The sequence below is a fragment of the Microcaecilia unicolor genome, chromosome 4 (assembly GCF_901765095.1).
Source record: "Microcaecilia unicolor chromosome 4, aMicUni1.1, whole genome shotgun sequence".
NCBI classification, from domain to species: Eukaryota; Metazoa; Chordata; class Amphibia; order Gymnophiona; family Siphonopidae; genus Microcaecilia; species Microcaecilia unicolor.
The window spans coordinates 202,903,956-202,926,387 of NC_044034.1; the positions used below are offsets into that span (position 1 = coordinate 202,903,956).

General features: G+C 45.0%; 1 protein-coding gene across 1 annotated transcript in view; it reads right to left on the reverse strand.

Annotated features, from left to right (window-relative positions):
- Positions 1-22,432, reverse strand: part of IGHMBP2 (immunoglobulin mu DNA binding protein 2) — a 237,282-nt gene that overhangs the window by 96,086 nt on the left and 118,764 nt on the right. The window contains exons 8-10 of the mRNA XM_030201132.1: positions 18,934-19,108; positions 12,785-12,967; positions 1,824-1,942 (exon numbers count right to left, since the gene is read on the reverse strand). Coding sequence (XP_030056992.1) covers positions 1,824-1,942; positions 12,785-12,967; positions 18,934-19,108 — 477 coding nt within the window. The remainder of the gene's footprint in view (positions 1-1,823; positions 1,943-12,784; positions 12,968-18,933; positions 19,109-22,432) is intronic.

The following is a 22,432-nucleotide window of genomic DNA, read 5'->3' on the forward strand; positions in this document are numbered from 1 at the left end:
TAAGGTGTATTGACAAGAAGCACAGGCAGCAGAGTTTTTACAACGCTCATGCGAACTGCAAGATAATTATCAAAGGGAAACTCCTTGCATTTCTTTTAAAAATGATGGTAGAGGGGAATGTGGCTCTTTGGTATTTGACAAAGTCCTTCATGCGACTCCTGAGAAATTAGAAAGTCATGGGATAGAAGGCAGTGTCCTATTGTGGATTAACAACTGGTTTAAAAGATAGAAAACAGAAAGTAGGGTTAAAATGGTCAATATTCTCAATGGAGAAGGGTAAATAGTGGGATTCCCCAGGGGTCTGTGCTGGGACTGCTGCTTGTTAATTTATAAACGATCTAGAAAGAGGAATAATGAATGAGGTGATTACATTTGTGACAACTAGAAGTTATTCAAAGTTGTTAAATCATAACAGGATTGTGAAAAATTGCAAGAGGATCTTATGAGTCTCAGAGAATGGTCATCCAAATACCACATGACATTTAATATAAGCAAATGCAAAGTGATGCATGTAGGAAAGAGGAACGCACAAGTTTCCACATAGGACTCACTGGCCAGGAAAAGGATCTAGATGCTATTGTTGATCAAACATTGAAACCCCCTGTTCAGTGTGCAGCAGAGGCTAAGAAAGCAAGTAGAATGTTACAAATTATTAGGAAAGGAATTGAGAACAATTTGTATCACTCCATGGTGTGACCGCATCTCAAACACTGTGTACATTTCTGGTCACTGCATCTCAAAAAAGATATAGTTGAATTAGAAAAGGTACAGAGAAGGGCGACAAAAATTATAAAAGGGATGGGACGACTTCCCTATGAGGAAAGGCTGAAGTGGCTAGGGCTCTTCAGCTTGGAGAAGAGAAGGCTGAGGGGTGTTATGTTAGAGCAGTGCTTCTCAATCTTTTTGTGGCTGTGACCCCATGATTGTGGCCAAATAAAATTGTGTGATCCCCTGGAGGTGCAGAGCAATGATAAACCTATGGGGAGCTCCACTTGTTATGACCCCAAATTGGAGTCCCAACACACAGTTTGGGAAGCTCTGTGATAGAGGTCTATAAAATACTAAGCGGAGTGGAATCACTTGTGAATCACTTGTTTACTCTTTCCAAAAATACAAGGACTCTGGGGCATGCAATGAAGCTAGTAAACAGTAAATTTAAAACAAATTAGAGAAAATATTTCTTCACATGTCGCAACGTGTAATCAAAATCTGGAATTTGTTGCCAGAGAATGTGGAAAAACAGCTAACTTAGCAGGGTTTAAAAAAGGTTTGAACCACTTCCTAAAAGTCCACAAGCCCTTACTATGATGGACTTTGGAAAATCCACTGCTTAGTTTTAGGATAAGCACCATAAAATCTGTTTTACTCTTGGATTGATCACTGTTGGAAACAGGATACCGGGCTTGATGGACCTTCAGTCTGTCCCAGTAAGGCAATGCTTATGGTCCTATGTCCATGCATACATTTGTACCTGCTTTGAAGCAGCTGCAAATGTATATATTGAAAGTACAAAACATGGACCTAAAATGCAGTCCTGCAAGCTAATCCCAGCCGTTTTTGCCACAGTGAAAAGGGACAATTTTCATCAGCCCTTTTTTTCATAGGTAAATTCTGCTTACCCATTTAAAAAAATGATCAAAAATGTCCTCAGGAGGCATAACAACCTATTAGTTAGAGAACAGTTGTCACAGGTCAAAAGGTTATTGATCTATAAATAACTTTTTCTATAATACATATGGTCACATAACATAAGTACAGAGCCCCCACAGTCAGCAAAACCCTAGTGAAAAAGTTTAAAATGTTTATCTAAGAACTAAACCTACCTTGATTTCCTTTAGATTGTTCATCTTCTACATCTAGCTCAAACAGCCCACAGCCAACTGTATCTATGAGCAGCAATGGGATCCCAGTGTCTTCTGTAGAAGCAACTCCTGGCAAATCCCTGATAATTAACAATTGAGAGAATTTACGGCAAAGCTAAAACAGTGGTGTCACATTTGTTTCAATGCAGTTAGGAATAGAGTTATACGATTATACCTAATCGATAAGCAGGAAGTCAAACAGGTATATTTACCCTACTTCTGTTGTTTCTCATAAGCATGTAGAAGATTCAAGTTGTTTCTCATAAAAATATTTAAACCCGGTGGTGTCTACACAGATATGTGTTATAAATAATGCCTTTGCATTCATTTAAAAATGAATAGATTAAATAAATTAACCTATCAAATTTATATCACACCTATTCAGCTCATCTAAGTAGGTTACAACCAACATTCATAAAACTGTAACATATAGTATAACAAAACACGTAACATCTAATAACCCTGCATATAGCTTAATTAAACCGTTTAATAAAGTGCCTCATGGAACAAAAATGAAGATACATACCTGTAGCAGGTATTCTCCGAGGACAGCAGGCTCAATATTATCACTGATGGGTCGTCATCTGCGACGGCCCAGGAGACTGGAACTTAAAAGCAAAAAGAACTTTCCAGAGCGCAGCGTCGCGCGGGCTGAACGCACCACGCATGCGCATACGGCTTCCCACCCACGACGCGAGCGTGCCCTCACTAGTTCAATAAAAAGCAAACTGTAGAACTGGAACAACTCCAACAGGGAGGAGGGAGGGTTGTGATAATGTTGAGCCTGGTATGTATCTTTATTTTCTCCGAGGACAAGCAGGCTCAATATTATCACTGATGGGGTTTCCCTAGCCCCCAGGCTCACTCAAAACAATTAAGATTGGTCAATTGGGCCTCACAACGGCGAGGACATGATAGAGATTAACCTGAAAATAAATTCAACTAAGTGAGAGCGGAGCCTGGAACAGAACAGAAATGGGCCTAGGAGGGTGGAGTTGGATTCTAAACCCCCGAACAGATTCTGCAGCACCGACTGCCCAAACCGACTGTCGCGTCGGGTATCCTGCTGAAAGCAGTAGTCAGATGTGAATGTGTGGACTGATGACCACGTTGCAGCCTTGCAAATCTCTTCAATGGAGGCTGACTTTAAGTGAGCCACCGATGTAGCCATGGCTACATAGTAACATAGTAGATGACAGCAGAAAAAAACCTGCACGGTCCATCTAGTCTGCCCAAGAAGATAAATTCATATGTGCTACTTTTTTATTTGTACTGTCCTCTTCAGTGCACAGACCGTATAAGTCTGGCCAGCCCTATCCCTGCCTCCCAACCACCAACCCCGCCTCCCAACCACCAGCTCTGGCACAGACCGTATAAGTCTGCCCAGCACTATCCCTGCCCCCCACCACCGGCTCTGGCACAGACTGTATAAGTCTGCCCAGCACTATCTCCGCCGCCCAACCACCAGCCCCGGCACAGACCGTATAAGTCTGCCCAGCACTAGTCCTGCCTCCCAACCACCAGCCCCAGCACAGACCGTATATGTCTGCCCAGCACTAGCCCCGCCTCCCAACCACCAGCTCTGCCACCCATTCTAGGCTAAGCTTCTGAGGCTCTAACATTATGAGCCGTGACATGACCCTCCAGAGTCAGCCCAGCTTGGGCATAAGTGAAGGAAATGCAATCTGCTAGCCAATTAGAGATCGTGCGTTTTCCGATGGCGACTCCTCTTCTGTTACGGTCAAAAGAAACAAACAACTGGGCGGACTGTCTATAGGGCTTTGTCCGCTCCACGTAAAAGGCCAATGCTCTCTTACAGTCCAAGGTGTGCAACTTGTCTTCACCAGGGCAGGTATGAAGATGGGGAAAAAATGTTGGTTCAGATGGAACTCCGACACCACCTTTGGCAAGAACTTAGGGTGAGTGCGGAGGACTACTCTGTTATGATGAAACTTGATATAAGGTGCATCTCTCATGAAACAAACAACTAAAGGCTGTCCAGAGATAGGCTGACCTTCCACACGTTGATGGTAAGCATTGATTGCACTAAGATGAACCCCTACGGAGTTGGTCTTGAGACCAGACTCTGGCAAGCGTAGAAGGTATTCAAGCAGGGTCCGTGTAGGACAATAAAAGGGATCTAGGGCCTTGCTGTCACACCAGACGGCAAACCTCCTCCATTTCAAAGAGTAACACTTTTTCGTGGAATCTTTCTGGAAGCAAGACACAGGAGACACCCTCTGAAAGACCCAAGGAGACAACTTCTAAGTTCTCAACATCCAGGCCGTGAGAGCCAGAGACTGGAGGTTGGGATGTAGAAGCGACCCCTCGTTCTGAGTGATGAAGGTCTGAAAACAGTCCAATCTCCAAGGTTCTTTGGAGAACAACTCCAGAAGAAGAGGGAACCAGATCTGATAGGGCCAGAAAGGTGCAATCAGAATCATGGTTCCTCGGTCTTGCTTGAGTTTCAGTAGAGTCTTCCCTACTAGAGGTATGGGAGGATACGCATACAGAAGGCCTGTTCCCCAATGAAGGAGGAAGGCATGTGACGCTAGTCTGTCGTGGGCCTGAAGTCTGGAATAGAACTGAGGGACCTTGTGATTGACTTGAGTGGCAAAAAGATCCATCGAGGGGGTGCCCCACGCTCGGAAGATCTTGCGGACAACGTCCATGTTCAGTGACTACTCGTGAGGTTGCATTATCCTGCTCAGTCTGTCAGCCAGACTGTTGTTTATGCCCGCCAGGTATGTGGCCTAAAGAAACATGCCATGGTGGCGAGCCCAAAGCCACATCCGGATGGCTTCCTGACACAGAGAGCAAGATCCGGTGCCCCCCTGCTTGTTGTTGTAGTACATTGCAACCTGATTGTCTGTCTGAATTAGAATGATCTGATTGGACAGCCGATCTCTGAAAGCCTTGAGAACGTTCCAGATCGCTCGTAATTCCAGGAAGTTGATCTGAAGATCCTTTTCCTGAAAGGACCAAGCTCCTGAGTGTGAAGTCCATCTACATGAGCTCCCCACCCCAGGAGGGATGCATCCATCGTCAGCACTTTTTGTGGCTGAGGAATTTGGAATGGACGTCCCAGGGTCAAATTGGATTGAATGGTCCACCACTGAAGGCAATTGCAAAAATTGGTGGAGAGATGGATGACATCCACTAGATCCCCTGTAGCCTGGCACCACGGGGAAGCTAGGGTAAACTGAGCTGATCTCGTATGTAGGCGTGCAATGGGAGTTACATGAACTGTGGAAGCCATGTGTCTTAAGAGTCTCAACATCTGTCGAGCTGTGATCTGTTGAGACGCTCAAGCGAAGGACACTAGGGCCAGGAGATTGTCTGCCCTTGCCTGGGGAAGATAAGCTTGAGACGTTCGTGTGTCCAACAGAGCTCCTATGTACTCCAATTTCTTAACTGGGACAAGGTGGGACTTGGGATAATTCATTACAAACCCCAGTAGCTCTAGCACTTGAATAGTCATCCGCATGGACTGTAAAGCTCCTGCCTCCGAGGTGCTCTTGACCAGCCAATCGTCGAGATAAGGGAACACATGCACTCCCAGTCTGTGTAGCGATGCTGCGACAACTGCCAGGCATTTTGTGAAGACCCTAGGCGCAGTACTGAAAGTGCTGAGTTCCCAGTTGAAATCATAGATTACTTCCTGTGGGCTGGAAGTATCAAGATGTGAGTATAGGCTTCCTTTAAGTCCAGAGAGCATAGCCAATTGTTTTCCTGAATCATGGGAAGAAGGGTGCCCAGGGAAATCATCCTGAACTTTTCTCAGACTAGGATGGGATGCATCCCCCCCTGTTTTCTTTTGCACAAGGAAGTACCTGGAATAGAATCCCAGCCCTTCTTCCCCTGGTGGATCGGGTTTGACTGCATTGGCCTTTAGAAGGGCGGACAGTTCCTCTGCAAGTACCTGCTTGGGCTAGGAGCTGAAGGACTGAGCTCCCGGTGGGCAATTTGGAGGCCTGGATACCAGATTGAGAGTGTATCCTAACCGGACAATTTGAAGAACCCACCTGTCGGAGGTTATGAGAGGCCACCTTTGGTGAAAAATATCAACCTCCCTCCAACAGGCAAGCCGCCCGGCACTGACACTTTTACTGAGGCTATGCCGCACTGGAGCCAGTCAAAAGCCCATCCCTTGCTTTTGCTGGGGAGCCCTAGGGGCCTTAGGCGCACGGCGTTGATGGGAATGTGCATGCTGGGACTGAGCCTGAACTGCCTGACGAGAAGCAGGAGTGTACCTATGCCTATTATAAGAATAGGGAGCACTCCTCTTCTCTCCAAAAAACCTCATAGAAGAGGAGGCAGTAGCAGAAGACGTCCGGCGGGAGAGAGAATCCATGGCATCATGATGCTTTTTTATCTGATCGACCATGTCCTCTACCTTTTCTCCAAAAAGATTATCCTCCCAGCAAGGAACATCCGCCATTCGCTGCTGGGTCTTCTGATCCAGGTCAGAGTCACGCAGCCATGAGAGTCTGCGCATCACTATACCTTGAGCAGCTACTCAGGATGCCACATCAAAAGTGTTGTAAGACCCCCTGGCCAGGGATTTGCGACACGTGTTCTGCTGCTTGACCACCTGGTGAAAAGGTTCTGCAAGCTCCGGAGGAAGTGCTTCAACTAAACTGGACAGTTGCCTCACCGAGTTCCGCAAGCGGATGTTCATGTAGAGCTGGTACGTTTGGATCTTGGCGGCGAGCATAGTGGCCTGATACGTTCTCCTCCCAAAAGAATCCAAGGTCATATACTCTCTGCCTGGGGGCACCAAGGCATAGTCTCTAGTACTCTTGGCTCTTCTGAGAGCAGAGTCCACCACCATGGAATCGTGAGAAAATTGGACCTTCACCATTACAGGCTCTCCATGGACTCTGTACTGGGACTCGGATTTTTTTAGGCACAACTGGGTTAGAAAGAGGGCACGACCAATTTCGCATAAGCACTTCCCTCACTGTATTATGCAAGGGGGCCGTAGCCCCCTCAGCAGGCGGAGAAGGATAATTCAAGACCTCGAGCATCTCGGCCTCGGGCTCATCCACAACCTCCATAGGGAATGGAATGTCCTTAGACATTTCCCTAACAAAAGATGAGAAACAGAGACTCTCTGGTGGAGACATTCTACTCTCAATTGGCGGAGTAGGATCAGAGGGAACCCCACACGACTCTTCCTCCGAAAAGTATCTGGGGCCTTCCTCCTCTTCCCATGAGCACTCCTCATCGGTGTCGGACAGAAGCTCCCTAAGAGCAGCCCGAACCGGAGCCTGTCTTGATGTCGAGGATCGACGACCTCGTGGGGGGTGTCGAGAAGTTTACCCCCGCCTGGACTCTGGCGAAGCTTCCTCCACCGACATTGAGGGGGAATCGACCCGGGTGGCATCCGACACCGAGGACCTCCTCACAGGTGATGGCCCAGATGCCGCCTCCGCAGTCAGTACAGAAGGCGCAAGCACCCCCGACACCGAGGCAGACTGGCGAAGCAACCCTTCCAGAAGTTCTAGAAGAAGGGCCCTGATGCGCTCGTTGAGAACTTCCATCGGAAAAGGTTGGAAGGCCGGTGCAGGAGTCGGTTGCAGAATCTGAGGAGGTTCGAAAGCCAGGCTGCCAGACGACTGACACATCGGCACATCTTGTATGGCGGGTGAGCGGTCCTCCCAGCACTGACGCTTCTCGGGTGCCGACTCTCTCAGCTCCCCGGAGCTCCCAGTACCGTGCATGGAAGGAGATCAATGGCAGTGCTTCTTAGCCTTCGCTCAACGCCAGTCATCGAGACTCCTCGGTACTGATGAGGAGGACGTGGAATCCTCACCCCTCCTCGGGGCCAGGTCCGACAAAGGTCGGTCCCGGGGGGCCTGCATAGCAGTAGGCCTCGAGATGGGTGGAGACCCACTTGATGCCTCGCTGCTCCCAGCTCGATGCAGTCTTTCGGCAGCCATTACCTGCGCTCTCGGCGTCGACGCTGATGCCAATGCTGACATCGAAGGACTGGACCGGTCAGAAAAAACTTTCTCACACTAAGCCTCTCGATCCACTTGGGTCCGCTTCTTCATCAGCTGTGAAATGGTCTGGCCCAAGACACTGAAGACGCCACACGTGGGGGTCGGTGCTCGAGATGGTCCGGTTGCAGCGAGTACATCGTTTGAAGACACTGGGAGTCTTCGATGACATGGGCGGGAAAATAGCGGCCGCGAAATTAAAAGGCTCAATGGTGCCGAAAAGGAGCACAAAAAGAGGGGAAAAAGACCCAGCCGAGCGGCCTAAAGGTTGGTCGCGACGAAAAATAAAGGAAACTTTAAAGGATGAAGAAAACTAAGAAAAATGAAGGGAAAACAGAATTTTTTTTTTTTAACTAAGAGTAATAACTAATAAAAGAAAAGAAGAAAAAATAAAGAAAATAGCGGTAAACCCTATTAGTCGTCTCCTGAGCCGAAAAAACTGTACAGCGGCGAAAAAATCTGACTGTCCAGAATCGCGGAGGAAAAGAAACTAGTGAGGGCATGCTTGCGTCGCGGGCGGGAAGCCGTATGCCCATGCGTGGTGCGTTCGGCCCGCGCGACGCTGCATTCTGGAAAGTTCTTTTTGCTTTTAAGTTCTGGTCTCCTGGGCCGTCGCGGACGACGACCCATCAGTGAATATTGAGCCTGCTTGTCCTCAGAGAATATGCTTTTAATTGCTTTTTAAACATCAATAAAGAAGTTATTTGGCACATTTCCAATGAATGAGGGCATTGTTTGTTCATCTTTAAAAGAATCTAACAATTGCCAAGTCCAAAAAGAGATAAAAATCATTTGTTACTATTTGTTTTCAGTAACATTAAGATAGCACCAGTTGGTGATAAAATAACCTATTTTAGGAAAGGTCTCATGCAATGAGACCTAGTTTACTAATAACCTGCGTTAACACCAAAATAACCCATCTTAATGGTACTCCACATTGATAACTTCTCTTCTGACTGAATTAGATGTTAATTAAGGTAGAAAAGCTGCAAAGTCACTGGGGCAGTCTGATTACTGTGTTAATTATCTACAGGGTGTTTAAATGCTAATCACTGCAGGCTAAATTAGGCCCCAATATTCAGGGTATCGGCACTGAATATTTGGACTGTGCAGGCTCTGGCTGCGCCTAGAATACAGGCAACCAGATGCGATATTCAGCCCACAGCCCACTGTCCGGTTAGCTAACTGGGTAGAGGGCTGAAGGAGAAATTAGATCTTACCTGCTAATTTAGCAAATTAGCAGGTAAGATCTAATTTCTCCTTCCTTAGCGTCCCTCCGGACCGGACCAGGATTGAACTGTTGGGAAGTACCAAAGCAGTAATCTTACGGGAGGGACAGACATTGAGAATGTGGTAGAGTCCCTGAAAACACCCAAACTAGGATGAATACAAAGCCAAAAGCTTGACGATCCAAGAACCGCCAATAAACTAAATAGAATGACTACAAAGCAAAAACGCTGAAAAGTCCAAGCGATGCTGAACATTGTCCCCTACCGCACTATCAGTGCAGCGCAAAGGACAGAGAGACTCGAGAGAAAAAAAAAAACGACTGAAAGAAAGATGGCAAAGGTAGAAGCAGAGCCGCCTGGAAACAAAAAACTGCAATGAATCTACCTCAGCTGAGAAAGAGGAAACCGAGATCCTGAAGTACAATACTCCAGATATCGTAGACTATTGCTGACCTAGCAACAGATTGGAAGTATGTAAAGCCTGTCAGTGAGAAAGTACCTGATCACTAGAAGCTAAATAGGTAAAAACAAGAATGCAGTTAAATACTATGCAGAAGAAGAAGGTACCTAAATCCCTGCTGCAAACTAGACTGAAGGTCCAAATAAACTGACAGCCGCTGCAGTTACCCAACATGAAGAAAACATATCTCAGAGCGCAATTCAAATGAGAGAGAAAGAATCATCTGTAGCTGTTGCCTCTGCAAGCAGATCACCTGAGACTCTTGTCGTAGACCCCAATTAGTGAAAACGGGAATAAATCAACAGTAGACACTTGTTAGTACCTTTCATCTGTTAGATACATATAGAAGTCCATAAAACACTACACAGTTCCAGGAATAACATGTATAGAATGTTTGTACGTTTAGGAATCTAGCCAGGTGCTCATGGTCTGGATTGGCCGTGGACCGAAAGGTGGGCTCGATAGGCCCTTTGAGCTTTTCCCAGTGTGGAATTAAATATGTACTTATGTAGTAGAACTATAAATATACATATATATTTTCACAGATGCAGCCATCAAAAAACTGCTCACTGTGTATATGCTCCCGGCATACTTGCAGGAAGAATGCTCAATCTCAACCACCAGACCCAAGTGCTGCACTAGTGAGAATACAGAGGCCAACTGAGCGGAGGGAATTCCATCCGAGATAAATATCTGGATACGAGAGGGCATCTATCTCTGCCGCTGACAAGTCTTTTTAGCAAGAGAGTAAGCGAGGCACATGGAAGGTCAGAGCGAAAAGAAATAGTTCTACAACTGGGACCTCCCCTTAAGGTACTATCCACTGAGAACTCCCAGAAGTTTTTTTTTTTTTCAATGGTCACGAAATTGACGGAGTGAAAATCTGCCAAAAAAGACTACCGAGACTCCAAAGAGAATGAAGAAAAAATTCCTTCTTGGGAGCTAGAAAGTAAAATTTTACTCTGCAAAATAGAGCAAGGTAATGGCCGAAGGCCCAAGAACATCCAGAGAAAACAGAAAGTGGGACGCTTGTAGAGAAGACAAAAAACAGTCTGCGCCAACTTGAGTAAACAAAGAGAGAAAAAAATAGAGACATGCTACGAAATCTAATGAGATCACACGAGAGCTCAAAAGAGAGATCAAATGAGAGACGTGAATAAAACATGCCTTCTAAAGCAGCTGAGAAAACTGGGTGCTCAGTAGACAGGACTGAGTCTCCTAGAATATGAGAACCATTTGAACCATGTAGCCTATGCAGCTGTCATCTGCTATGCCAAAGAGAATGCATAGCCATGAAAGAAAATTGCTGAAAGGAAGTAAGACCTTATGTCCAGAATTGCAAAGTACGCAACAATTGAGTATCAGACAATGTATTTCATTGCACATGGCATCTGAACCATATAGCCTACGCTCTAGAGAACGTTTGTTAAGATCTTAAAACACTGTATAAGAGCATAGCCATGGAGGAAAATTTCCTGAAAGGAATTAAGATCTTATATCCAGCATTGTAAAGTACCAAACAATAGACTATCCAGCAATGTAGTTCTATCCACATGGCACCTGAACCAGATAGCCTATGCCATAGAAAATGTTTGTTAAGTTGTTAAAAACACTGTATAACATCATAGCCATGAAGGGAAATGCTTAAAAGGAACTACGATATTATGGCCAGATTTGTAAAGTACTAATCAATTGACTATTAGACAATGTAGTCCTATTCACCAGGAAATGAGAAAGACACAGAGTGACGTACACTGGACCCCCATAAAAACTGCGCTAGACAATAGCGAAGACCTTTCCTCCAAACATCACACACAAGGGAAAGGAATAGGAAAATGGTTATTTTGGAGCTGAGATACAATTTAATTCGCCCAATTGTCAAAAACAGAGAATTCCCGACTGAGCTGCACTTTGAATCGGAGTCTTGCCAAGAACAAAGAAATCGCCAATTGAGCTGCACTTTAATTCACAACATTGCTAGCAACCAAAAAGTCCCCGACGGAGAAAAAACAGAGGGAAAAACAAAATGAGCACCATTCGCATCGTAGCATTTCTTTTTTTTTTTTAAATAGCTTGAAAAATACATGTAAAAATTAATTGCGGGGCAAATATACTACCAATTGCCCCAACTACCGGAGAAACAATATCTCCTTTCCATTGCACAAACAGCCAAACACAGTAAAAGCAGAAAAACGCTGCCGCGTCAATGGAAATTGCAGCTGCAAGCAAAACAATGGCGGCCAAGCGCGCCAAAATGAGAAGAATAAAGTTCGAGGGAGAAACCCACTGACCGGACCGACGAAGAAGCAGGAAATCCGTGCCGCCGAAAAACAGATAGCCTCCGATGCCGCACAAAACATGGTTTAGCCTCTGGCCCGAACAGGAACCATCAATACAGGTCTCAAGCTATACAGACCCGTCGAAGAGCGAGCACGCGCTTAACAGTTCGCGCCTCTTTTTTTTTTTTTTACAACTACCGCCGCTAACAACGCCGGATAGCAGAGGAAAAATAATGAAGATAACAAAAAAAACGCCGATTAAAATCACAGACGCTGACTTATCACTTTTTTTTTTTTTTTTTTAAATAGCTCCGCCAGAAAAGAAAATAAAGACTCTTCAAACAGAATAAGACAGAAGAGCTACCTGCTCGTTATAAGCCTGGGGAAAGCAAAAACTACTTCCTTTAAATTCCTTTCAATTGAATTAATTCTTTAATTTTCTTTTACTTGATTTAATTATTTAAAAACAGCTGCCTATTAAAAGTGGCTGCCTCTCCCTAAGACGGTACACCTTTCCAGAGAAAGGGACGGCCCTTCCCTGCTAAGCCAGGGAGATGGGGAGGAAGGGGGGTGGACTCGAGACACCCGAGTTTAACACCCCAGAGGCTGTCAAAGAAAGAAAAGAAACCCTGTCAAGCCTCTAATTACGATTCCAGGCACAGAAGAAGTATTATAAATATATCTGTAATATCTTATCAAGGAAAAGAGAGAGAGAGAGAGAGACTAATGGGCTCACTTCCTACCTGCTGAGAGACTGAGAAAATACTGAGGCTAAGGTCACATGGCCAGGGCTCCTATTGGCTCTCTAGAGTCAGAGTTTTTCTCAGTCTCCACCTGCTGGTAGGCGGGCACAACCCAACAGTTCAATCCTGGTCCGGTCCGGAGGGATGCTAAGGAATATCAAATTAGCTACTTCCAACCCCCTCCCCTCAAAGAGCTGAACTCCTACCTCAGCAGATGATGTGCTACAGACTGGTGTGCAGTAAGCTGCCCAGAATACATTTCTTGTGATGCCCACTGCATTATAGAATGATGCATCCGATACTGCACAGTCAGCATCTTCACAACACTGTTCCCATAGCTCTGTATTACACGCTCCATTAAACTCAGAGAAAGACCCTTTGCTGCAGCCCTGCACAATCAAAGACATAAAAGTCAATAAAACTTAAGGGGAACTATTTATGGATTCATTTGAAGAACAAGCACAACTTTCATTTCCTCAGGTTAACAACTGGCCTGTGTTCTCTACTTCTCTTGGTCCTACTGTCTCTTCTTCCCTTCGGAAAGTTTTATTTACATTTGAAATAATAATATACATTTTAAAAAATGTATTATGCACAATCAACCCTTTTCAAACCTCTCTGTTCCTCCAAGGTTGTTTTTTTCAGAGTATCAAAAAAGAATTAAACCCTGTTTCAGATCACAAGTTCCATGGATTCAATATGTGGAATAGGTTCAGTAAGAAAAGCTTTCAGGAATAAAACAATAAAGAAGAAAAATAGAAGTGTTCATAACTGTATTTGATGTCACTGTGAACAGTGAAGTTGAGGAATAGCCTCATGGTTAGTGCAGTGGGTTGAGATCCTGGAGAACTGGGCTCAATTCCTACTGCAGCTCACTGTAACCCTGGGCAAGTCACTTAGGTGCCCTAAAAAAAGGCTCAGCAATCCAACTGTAGGCTTGCTGCGCGCCAATTCAGCACTACTGCTGGGCTGTCACAGAAGCCTGGCAGTAGTGCCATCTCCAGTACTCAAAAAATACGTTTATTTTTTTTTTTTTAGTGCTGAGGGCTTACCCGGAGGTAAACTGGGTAGCCCCATGCGCTGCCCAGTTACCGCCGGGTTAGCGTGGGAGCCCTTACCACTTCTTAAAAAGGTGGTGGTAAAGGCTCCCCAAGGAAATGGCCGCGCGGCACGTGTTTAAACTTACCGGATGGTCATTTCCTTAAAAATAAAAAAGACTTTTACCTGCTGCAGTAAAAGGACTCCTCAGTGCACTGCAAACCCACAGGCAGATGCCACCACAGAGGTCCTTTTACCACAGGTAGGTAAAAGGACCCTTTAACCCTCCATTGCCCCAGGTACAAAAAAATTGATTTTCAGCCCAGTAAGGACAGAGAAAGTACCTATGTATAATGTGTACAGCACTGCATATGTCTAGTAGTACTATAGTAGTAGTAATATAGAAATGATGATAGTAGTAGTAGAATTATTAATTATCCCCAATTCGACCCTTGAAAGTGCCCCTCCAAACAGCAGGGAAACTTAGGCATATACACATGTTAATTTACCAGTACATCAGACAATTTTATAACCAGCCACTTCTATGCAAAAACTAGCAGCACTTACTGGATTAAAAGTGCTGATGAATATCAGACTAAATTTAGCCTGTCAAAATTCAACCAGCTAGGTTTACAAACTTAGGGGCCCTTTTACTAAGCCGCGTAAATGCCTACACGTGCCCAACGCATGTCAAAATGGAGTTACCACCCAGTAACTGCATGGCTCTTGTGGTAATTTCATTTTTGGCGCGCTTCCGATATGCGCAGCTGAAAAACAATTATTTTCGGATGCACACTCCTACCCGACAACCAACTTAGCTGCCCAGCCGCTGCCCTCCTGATATTGCTGAAAGATTTCAGCCGCCTGCAACATCCCCACGATCTGAGAGGCTGAGAGGAGAGCCCTGGGCTGGCACAGCCAGAGATCTTGCTGCAGAAGACGTGCACTACGTCTAAGAAGCAGTTTGTCAGATGAGAGACTTTGGGGCTGGGCCCAAGGGGGAGGACAAGTGGAATGGTTTGGGGGGCACTGCCTCCCAAAACGCTGCTGCAACGAGTGCCTGATTCTCTCTCCCATGCGCGTACCAGTATCATTCTGATCTCTCTCTCCTCTTTCTTCCCTGTTCAACTTTGTCCTTTCTTGTCCCTCCCTGCATCCGCTTCCTTCCTCAAACCTCTCCCCCTCCCCGGAAGTCCTCCGGATCACAGCCAGTGATTAGGACAGGATGCTGGTGTCCGGGCAAGAAGGTTTACTAGACAGGAGTGGAAGTGAGCCTATTAATCCACACACTGTAAGCAAGGAAGCCAATTAGGTTAATCTCTGTTTCCACTCCCTCGCGCAGCCGTCATCCATTATACTCAAAACAAAACAAGGCCAGCAAACCTGGAGGAGTGGCCTAGTGGTTAGGGTGGTGGACTTTGGTCCTGGGGAACTGAGGAACTGAGTTCAATTCCCACTTCAGGCACAGGCAGCTCCTTGTGACTCTGGGCAAGTCACTTAACCCTCCATTACCCCATGTAAGCCGCATTGAGCCTGCCATGAGTGGGAAAGTGCGGGATACAAAAATAAATAAATAAATAAATATCTGCTGCTGTGAGGAGGTTTAATAGACTGTGTGGAAGTGAGCCTATTTAGTCCTAGATTTGCTTAATCTTTGTTTCCACTCCCCTGTGCAGCAGTCATTGCCATTCACTGAAAACAAAAGCAAGCAAACCTATGAGCTGCTGCAAGGAGGTTTAATAAACAGGAGTGGAAGTAAGCCTATCTAGTTCACTGTAAACAAGGAAGCCAATTTGCTTTATCTCTGTTTCCACTCCCCCTCGCAGCCATCATTCAGTACAATCAAAACAAACCAAGCAAACCAGTTGTCATTCTTTATTGTTGATCCATCTGTAACAAGTCTAAAGCTGTTTCACTTGAATAGGCAGTGCCTTAAAAGGTAGAGGACAAAAGATTTTTTTTTAACTTATTGGACAGCTTTCTAATTTTATTTAAAAGCTTCCCATATGTAGATATAATAAATATCATTCTAAACCTGAGGAATCAAACCCTGAAAAACTAAAGCAAAAAAGCTGGGTTTGAAGAATTATTTTTTTACATAATGTACAGGTTTTTTTTTGTTTTTGCCAAGTCCTGCCAGCCAAATAAATAGACTTCTGCCACTTCCCACTGCTTGTTGCCTGCTTAGAGCAGCATGCTGGACTTCTTGTGCATGCTCTGAGAATGCACTGAGGCAGAAACAAGCAGTGGGGAGCAGCGGCAATCCATTTATTAGGTTGTGGGGCTCAGCATCCCTGCCAGCAAAGGAATGCCTACTGTGCCTGCAGGGGTGGGGGGGAGAGGAGAGACGTGTTGTCCCCCCCAGTCCACCCCTGGGTCAGGGGCGGATCCAGACCTCACAGTGAGAGGGGGCCAGAGAGGGGGTTCCCAACCCCTGCCAGCTGAAGCCTTCTCCAGCACTGGTCTCTGGCACCGCCTGCCCTGCTCTCTCTTCCCCCTCACATCCTTTACGCTCCTTTTAGTGAAACTTCTCAATTTCACTAAAAGGAGCGTGCAGGACGTGAGGGGGAAGAAACAGTAGGGCAGCCAACGTGGTAGCGCAGGAGACCAGTGCTGGACAAGGCTTCAGCTGGCAGTTCTTGGGGACCCCCACCAGCAAAACCAGGGGCCTAGAGGATTTTTGATGGGGCCCCCGTGGCCCCATGTAGCTACGCCACTGCCCTGGGTCCCCCCACCCACCCACCCAAATTGCAGGGGTGGCTATGCCTGGAGAGAGAGACTGTTAAAAATTTACCAGCACACCACTGCACCAGACCACTACTAGAGGGGGCTCAGGTGGCCATTTTGAAGATAGGAGCCAGTAGGGGATTGCTCCTGCCCCTCACTGGTCACCAGGGAGACCCTCGGTGCTGGGAGGGTGTAAATATGGGATACTGTATTGAATGAGAATGGGGGGGGGGGGGGTGTCATTTTTTCCTGCATCTGGCTGGCCTATTAAAACGCAATAGGCCTCATTTGGAATTACCTATCTTCGCATTGCTGCAGTCAGGAACACTCATACCAGTCAAAATTCAGTTGGTGGCAGCCAGCCTTTTTTTTTTTTTAAATGCTGACTGCTGCTGGCTGAATGAGTCCCCAATATTCAGTGCCAACATTTATGCAAGTAACGACACTAAATATCCAGGGTCTGGCCATGCCCACAATGGAACCAGATAAGTGTGATATCAAGCCCACTGCCCAGTTAGATAAACAGGTAGCGGCTGAATATCAGGTGATCTTGGAAAGTAGCATATCCCCCTCACAATGCCCCCCTCCATCCACAAGAGAATTGGCCACCCCTCCTTTCTCCTGACAAGAGTGTAGCCCCCTCCCAAGCCCCCTCCAAGAAAATTCCCCCTCCCGGATCCTCTCCATGTCCCTATAGGCCCCCCCCAGGCCTATTTTAAGGTCCCTGGTGGTCTGGGGTAGGGTGGGCAGGAGCAAACCCCAAACACTCTTGCCCAATCTAGGAATGGAGGAGTAGACTAAAGAATAGTCCAGTGGCCTGAGAACCAGGGGTTCGAATCCCACTGCTGCTCCTTGTGACTCTGGGCAAGTTACCAAACCTTCCATTGCTTCATGTACAAAATAAGTACCTATATATAATATGTAAAGCACTTTGATTGTAGCCACAGAAAGGCAGTATATCAAATCCCATCGCCATTATCTCTCCTTATGGCATACATTGGATTTTCATAAGGAATAACCTGTGTGGTTCAGACACTGATTATGAAAGGGGTTTATGAAGAGGGGTATTACAGTAAGAGTTGCATTCCCTTCACCACAGGCAGGATTCAGCTGTATAAACTGTTTATTCTTTTCAAGGGAAACCCACTACCAAATCTACCTAAAGTCAGCAGTACCTGGTCCTTTAACTGTTTTGGGGCAATGTTTAAAGGGATTTCTGACACCACCCAGGAAAAACTACTTTTTAAAAATTCTTCCCCCACCCACAGGGGAGAAAAGGAATTGCATTGCTGCCCGGGGGGGGGGGGGGGGGGGGGGGGGAGAGATACTGAGCTACAAAGATTTCATTCTGAAATTCAACTGCATTTTTCATTCTGCATTCTTTGCACCTAGGAAGCAAAGGGATTTTCAAAGCTAAACTCCATGCAAAGTTTCCTTTTTTAAAGTCAACTTGCAGGTCTGCGGGTGCAAAGTACCCGTGAGCCTGCAAGCTGCTTCCGCCCCCTCAAATTTGTTCATCCAATGTCACAAGGCTTAAATATAAACCAGAGAAAAATCTTTTAAAGAAAAAAAAAAAGTAAAGATTTATAGATTTTCCCTTATAAGAGAACTATCAGTTGAATATCTCTGTCAGCTGTTCTTTTACAAGAACTTTATTGATGTCTTAGTATTTCTTTACCATACTGACTCAGCCACATTGAATTTGGTCCATCATTAGAAATTAAAAGTATTACACTGACTTCAGCACAAATAATCTTGCAGGGTAGGCTCTCTTTATAAAGTTGGATCTGTTTAGATAACCAAATTCAGATGTATAGTGAAAGCTGTCAATACAGATGTTCTTGTTACTAAAAGTTTAAGAGACAAGGCGATAGCATTCGCCCATAATATGTATAATCATATGATGAAAGTTTTGTCAAATACTTGGGTTTAAGTATATATGGAAGAATTGTGTAAAATGTGATGTCGATTATGACTGCCATCCAATAAAAATAGATTTAAACATAAAGTTGGATCTGTTTTTGAAGTTGCTATTAGTCCACACATCTTAATTTTGACATAACAGACGACAGCATCTTGCATTAAATATGGCTGTCCAAGAAGGAAGGGTGAACATCCTATGTTTATCAAGGGAATTTAGTGAAGTCAGCTGGTAGGATAATGTGGAACTAAAGAAAAATTAGCTTAGCTCAAAAATTAACAAAATCTTAGGGTATTTTACTTGGTTGTCCTTTAATTCTGAAGGAAAGGTGATCCATTTGGAGACAACCATTAATTCAAAGCCGAGTGATTCACCTGTGTAAATTTGCTCTCTGAAAATAAGCTGCATTTAGGAAAAGAATTCTTGGAAAGACTGCAAATATCTTTCACTGTATATTCTACTTTTAGTTCGTTGTGATCTTGGACATGTGGCTTAACCCTTCATTGACTCAGATATGCACTTAGAATGTAAGCCTTCCAAGTACAGGAAAACACCTATTGCACTTGAATGTAACTCGCCTTGAGATATTACTACAAAACGGGTATGCTCAAAATCCAAACTCCCTCCTTTCTTCACCCCTTTTAGAACATGCAGCTGCGACTACCTTACTTGTTAGAAATGATGGTTGGTGGCAGCTGCTTATGATCACCAGCAAGGATACACTTCTTGCCCTTCAGCAGAGGGATCCAGCAACTTGCTTCCAGTGCCTGAGAACACTCATCTATCACAATCAGATCAAAGTAATCTTCAGGAAGTAACTTCAGTGGGCCATCATCAGATGCACCTATAATTGGAAATTTAACAACCAATCAGAAAAAGACTGTTAGACATATAACCCCTAAATTCTATTTTAAAAAAAGTCACCAAAAACCATGTGCAAATTTGGGTATGTGCCCAATTTGAGCATGCAATTTAATTGAAAAATGAGCCAATTAATGCCAATAACTGGCTTTTTCACAAGCAATGTCACTAATTGGAATCAGTTAATATTTACGCATGTCCCGAAAAAGGGGGCACGGAAATGAAGGGTCACAGGCGGTTCAGGTGGATCATGGTCATGGTTTTGGGTTTACACATGCAATATGAATAAGGGGGGGGGGGGTTCCACGTGTAATTTTAGATGGGGACGTTTGCACCACATTTTTGTTGGTTGAAATGGACATATCTAAATTTATGCATGACCTCCGGAACAAGTGCTATTCTATATAAAGTTAGGTGCGGCTTATAGAATAATGCTTAATCGGAGGGGGGGGGGGGGGGGGGGGGGGTCGGTTGATTTATAGAATTCACCCAAGTGCTATTCTATAAAGTAGATGCGGCTTATAGAATAATGCTTAATCGGGGGTGGGGGGGGGGGGGGTTCGGTTGATTTATAGAATTCACCCCACAGTGGTCAATATGCAGCAGCAGAGTGATTGCATAGAGTTGAACGGTTATTCTATCCATTCAACTTTATGTGGATTTTTAGCAGTTACCAGTTTAACTGGTGCCACTGAAAATTCATAAATACATTAAAAGGAAAATATATTGGGCCAATATTTATAGTGGTTAAAAGCTATGCTGCTAGGATTATTCTTTTTTTCAGCAGCGCATAATTGGACAGTGCTGATGAAAATCTGTGAAGGTTGCTGTAGCACTGTCCAGTTAATGCTGGGGCAGTTCAGGGGCTGGAGTCTGGTCGAAGCCAGGACTTACCTGGTTAGAGACAATTTTTAGACTGCTAACTACCCCCCCCTGTTTACAAAGCAACACGGAAATGCCTACACAGCTATTCAAAGTAAATGGGTTGTCAGCATTAGCACACCGGCAGCCGCTAGCGTGGCTTTGTAAACAGGGGGGGGGGGGGGGGTAGGTAACTACCTGGATAAAGTCAGTAGAGCAAAAAGGCTGCCCTAAATTTATCCTGCCAGTTATCTGGGCAATGGTCTAAATATCAGCCGGTACCCAGATAACAGCTGACCAGACCTGGATATTTAAGACTGGTGCCTGGATTAAACCAGGCGTTGAATTCTAGGTCTTCTTCTGCCCTTGGTGGTCAAAAATATAAAACATTGTGACTGCTGCATATCAAACCCTATATGTTAATACTTATCCCTACTAATTGTGCAGTGTCACTGAAACAGCTGAATATCACCACTGAACAGATAACTTCTACATTTAGTCCTGCATTTGTACAATATATTGCAGTGGAAACTATTATAAAGAATAAAATTATAGAACACATAGACAAACATGGTTTAATGGGACAGAGTCTGCATGAGTTCAGCCAAGGGAAGTCTTGCCTCACCAATTTGCTTCATTTCTTTGAAGGCTTGAATAAACATGTGGATAAAGGTGAGCCAGTTGATGTAGTGTATCTAGATTTTAGAAAGCTTTTGATGAAGTTCCTCATGAGAGAATCCTGAGAAAATTAAAGAGTCATGGGATAGGAGGCAAAGTTCTGGTGTGGATTAGGAATTGGCTATTGGACAGAAAACAGAGGTTAGGGTTAAATGGTCTTTTCTCTCAATGGAGGAGAGTGAACAGTGGAGTGACACAGGGATCTGTACTAGGACCGATACTATTTAACATATTTATAAATGATATGGAAATCGGAACGATGAGTGAGGTGATCAAATTTGCAGATGATACAAAACTATTCAAGGTTGTTAAAACAAGTGCGGACTGTGAAATATTGCAGGAAGACCTTAGGAAATTGGAAGACTGGGTGTCCAAATGGCAGACGAAATTTAATGTGGATAAATGCACGGCGATACACATTGGAAACAAATAATACGAATCATAGTTACCTAATGCTATGGTCCACCTTGGGGGTCAGCACTCAAGAAAAAGATCTGGGTGTCGTCATAGATAATACGCTGAAATCTTCCGCTCAGTGTGTGGCGGCAGCCAAAAAAGCAAACAGGCTGCTAGGAATTATTAGGAAAGGAATGGTGAATAAGACCAAAATACTATAATGCCTTTGTATTGCTCCATGGTGTGTCCGCACCTTCAGTATTGCATTCAGTTCTGGTCGCCGTTTCTCAGAAAAGATATAGCAGAATTAGAAAAGGTTCAAAGAAGAGCAACTAAAATGATAAAGGAGATGGAACTCTCTCACCTTGCATCCAAACCAAAGTTTCAGCGTGCTTGTCTGACATTGCTGTCTGGATGTCTCAACGCCACCTGAAATTAATATGACCAAAACCGAGCTTCTCATTTTCCCCCCCAAACCCCCCTCCCCGCTCCCCCCGTTTTCTATTTCTGTTGATGGCTCTCTCCTCCCTGTCTCCTCAGCTCGAAACCTTGGGGTTATCTTTGACTCTTCTCTCTCCTTCTCTGCTCATATCCAGCAGATCGCCAAGACCTGCCGTTTCTTTCTTTACAACATCCGTAAAATCCGCCCCTTTCTTTCCGAGCACTCTACCAAAACCCTCATCCACACCCTTGTCACCTCTCGTTTAGACTACTGCAATCTGCTTCTTGCTGGCCTCCCACTTAGTCACCTCTCCCCTCTCTAGTCGGTTCAAAACTCTGCTGCCCGTCTCGTCTTCCGCCAGGGTCGCTTTACTCATACTACCCCTCTCTTCAAGTCGCTTCACTGGCTCCCTATCCATTTCGCATCCTGTTCAAACTTCTTCTACTAACCTATAAATGTACTCACTCTGCTGCTCCCCAGTATCTCTCCACACTCGTCCTTCCCTACACCCCTTCCCGTGCACTCCGTTCCCTGGATAAATCCTTCTTATCTGTTCCCTTCTCCGCTACTGCCAACTCCAGACTTCGCTCCTTCTGTCTTGCTGCGCCCTATGCCTGGAATAGACTTCCTGAGCCCCTACGTCTTGCCCCATCCTTGACCATCTTTAAATCTAGATTGAAAGCCCACTTTTGACTCGTAACCACTTGTATCCACTCGCCTCCACCTACCCTCCTCTTTCCTCTACACATTAATTGATTTGTTTGCTTTATTTTTTTATCTACTAGATTGTAAGCTCTTTGAGCAGGGACTGTCTTTCTTCTATGTTTGTGCAGCACTGCGTACGCTTTGTAGCGCTATAGAAATGCTAAATAGTAGTAGTAGTATGAGGAAGGCTAAAGAGGTTAGGGCTCTTCAGCTTGGAAAAAGAGA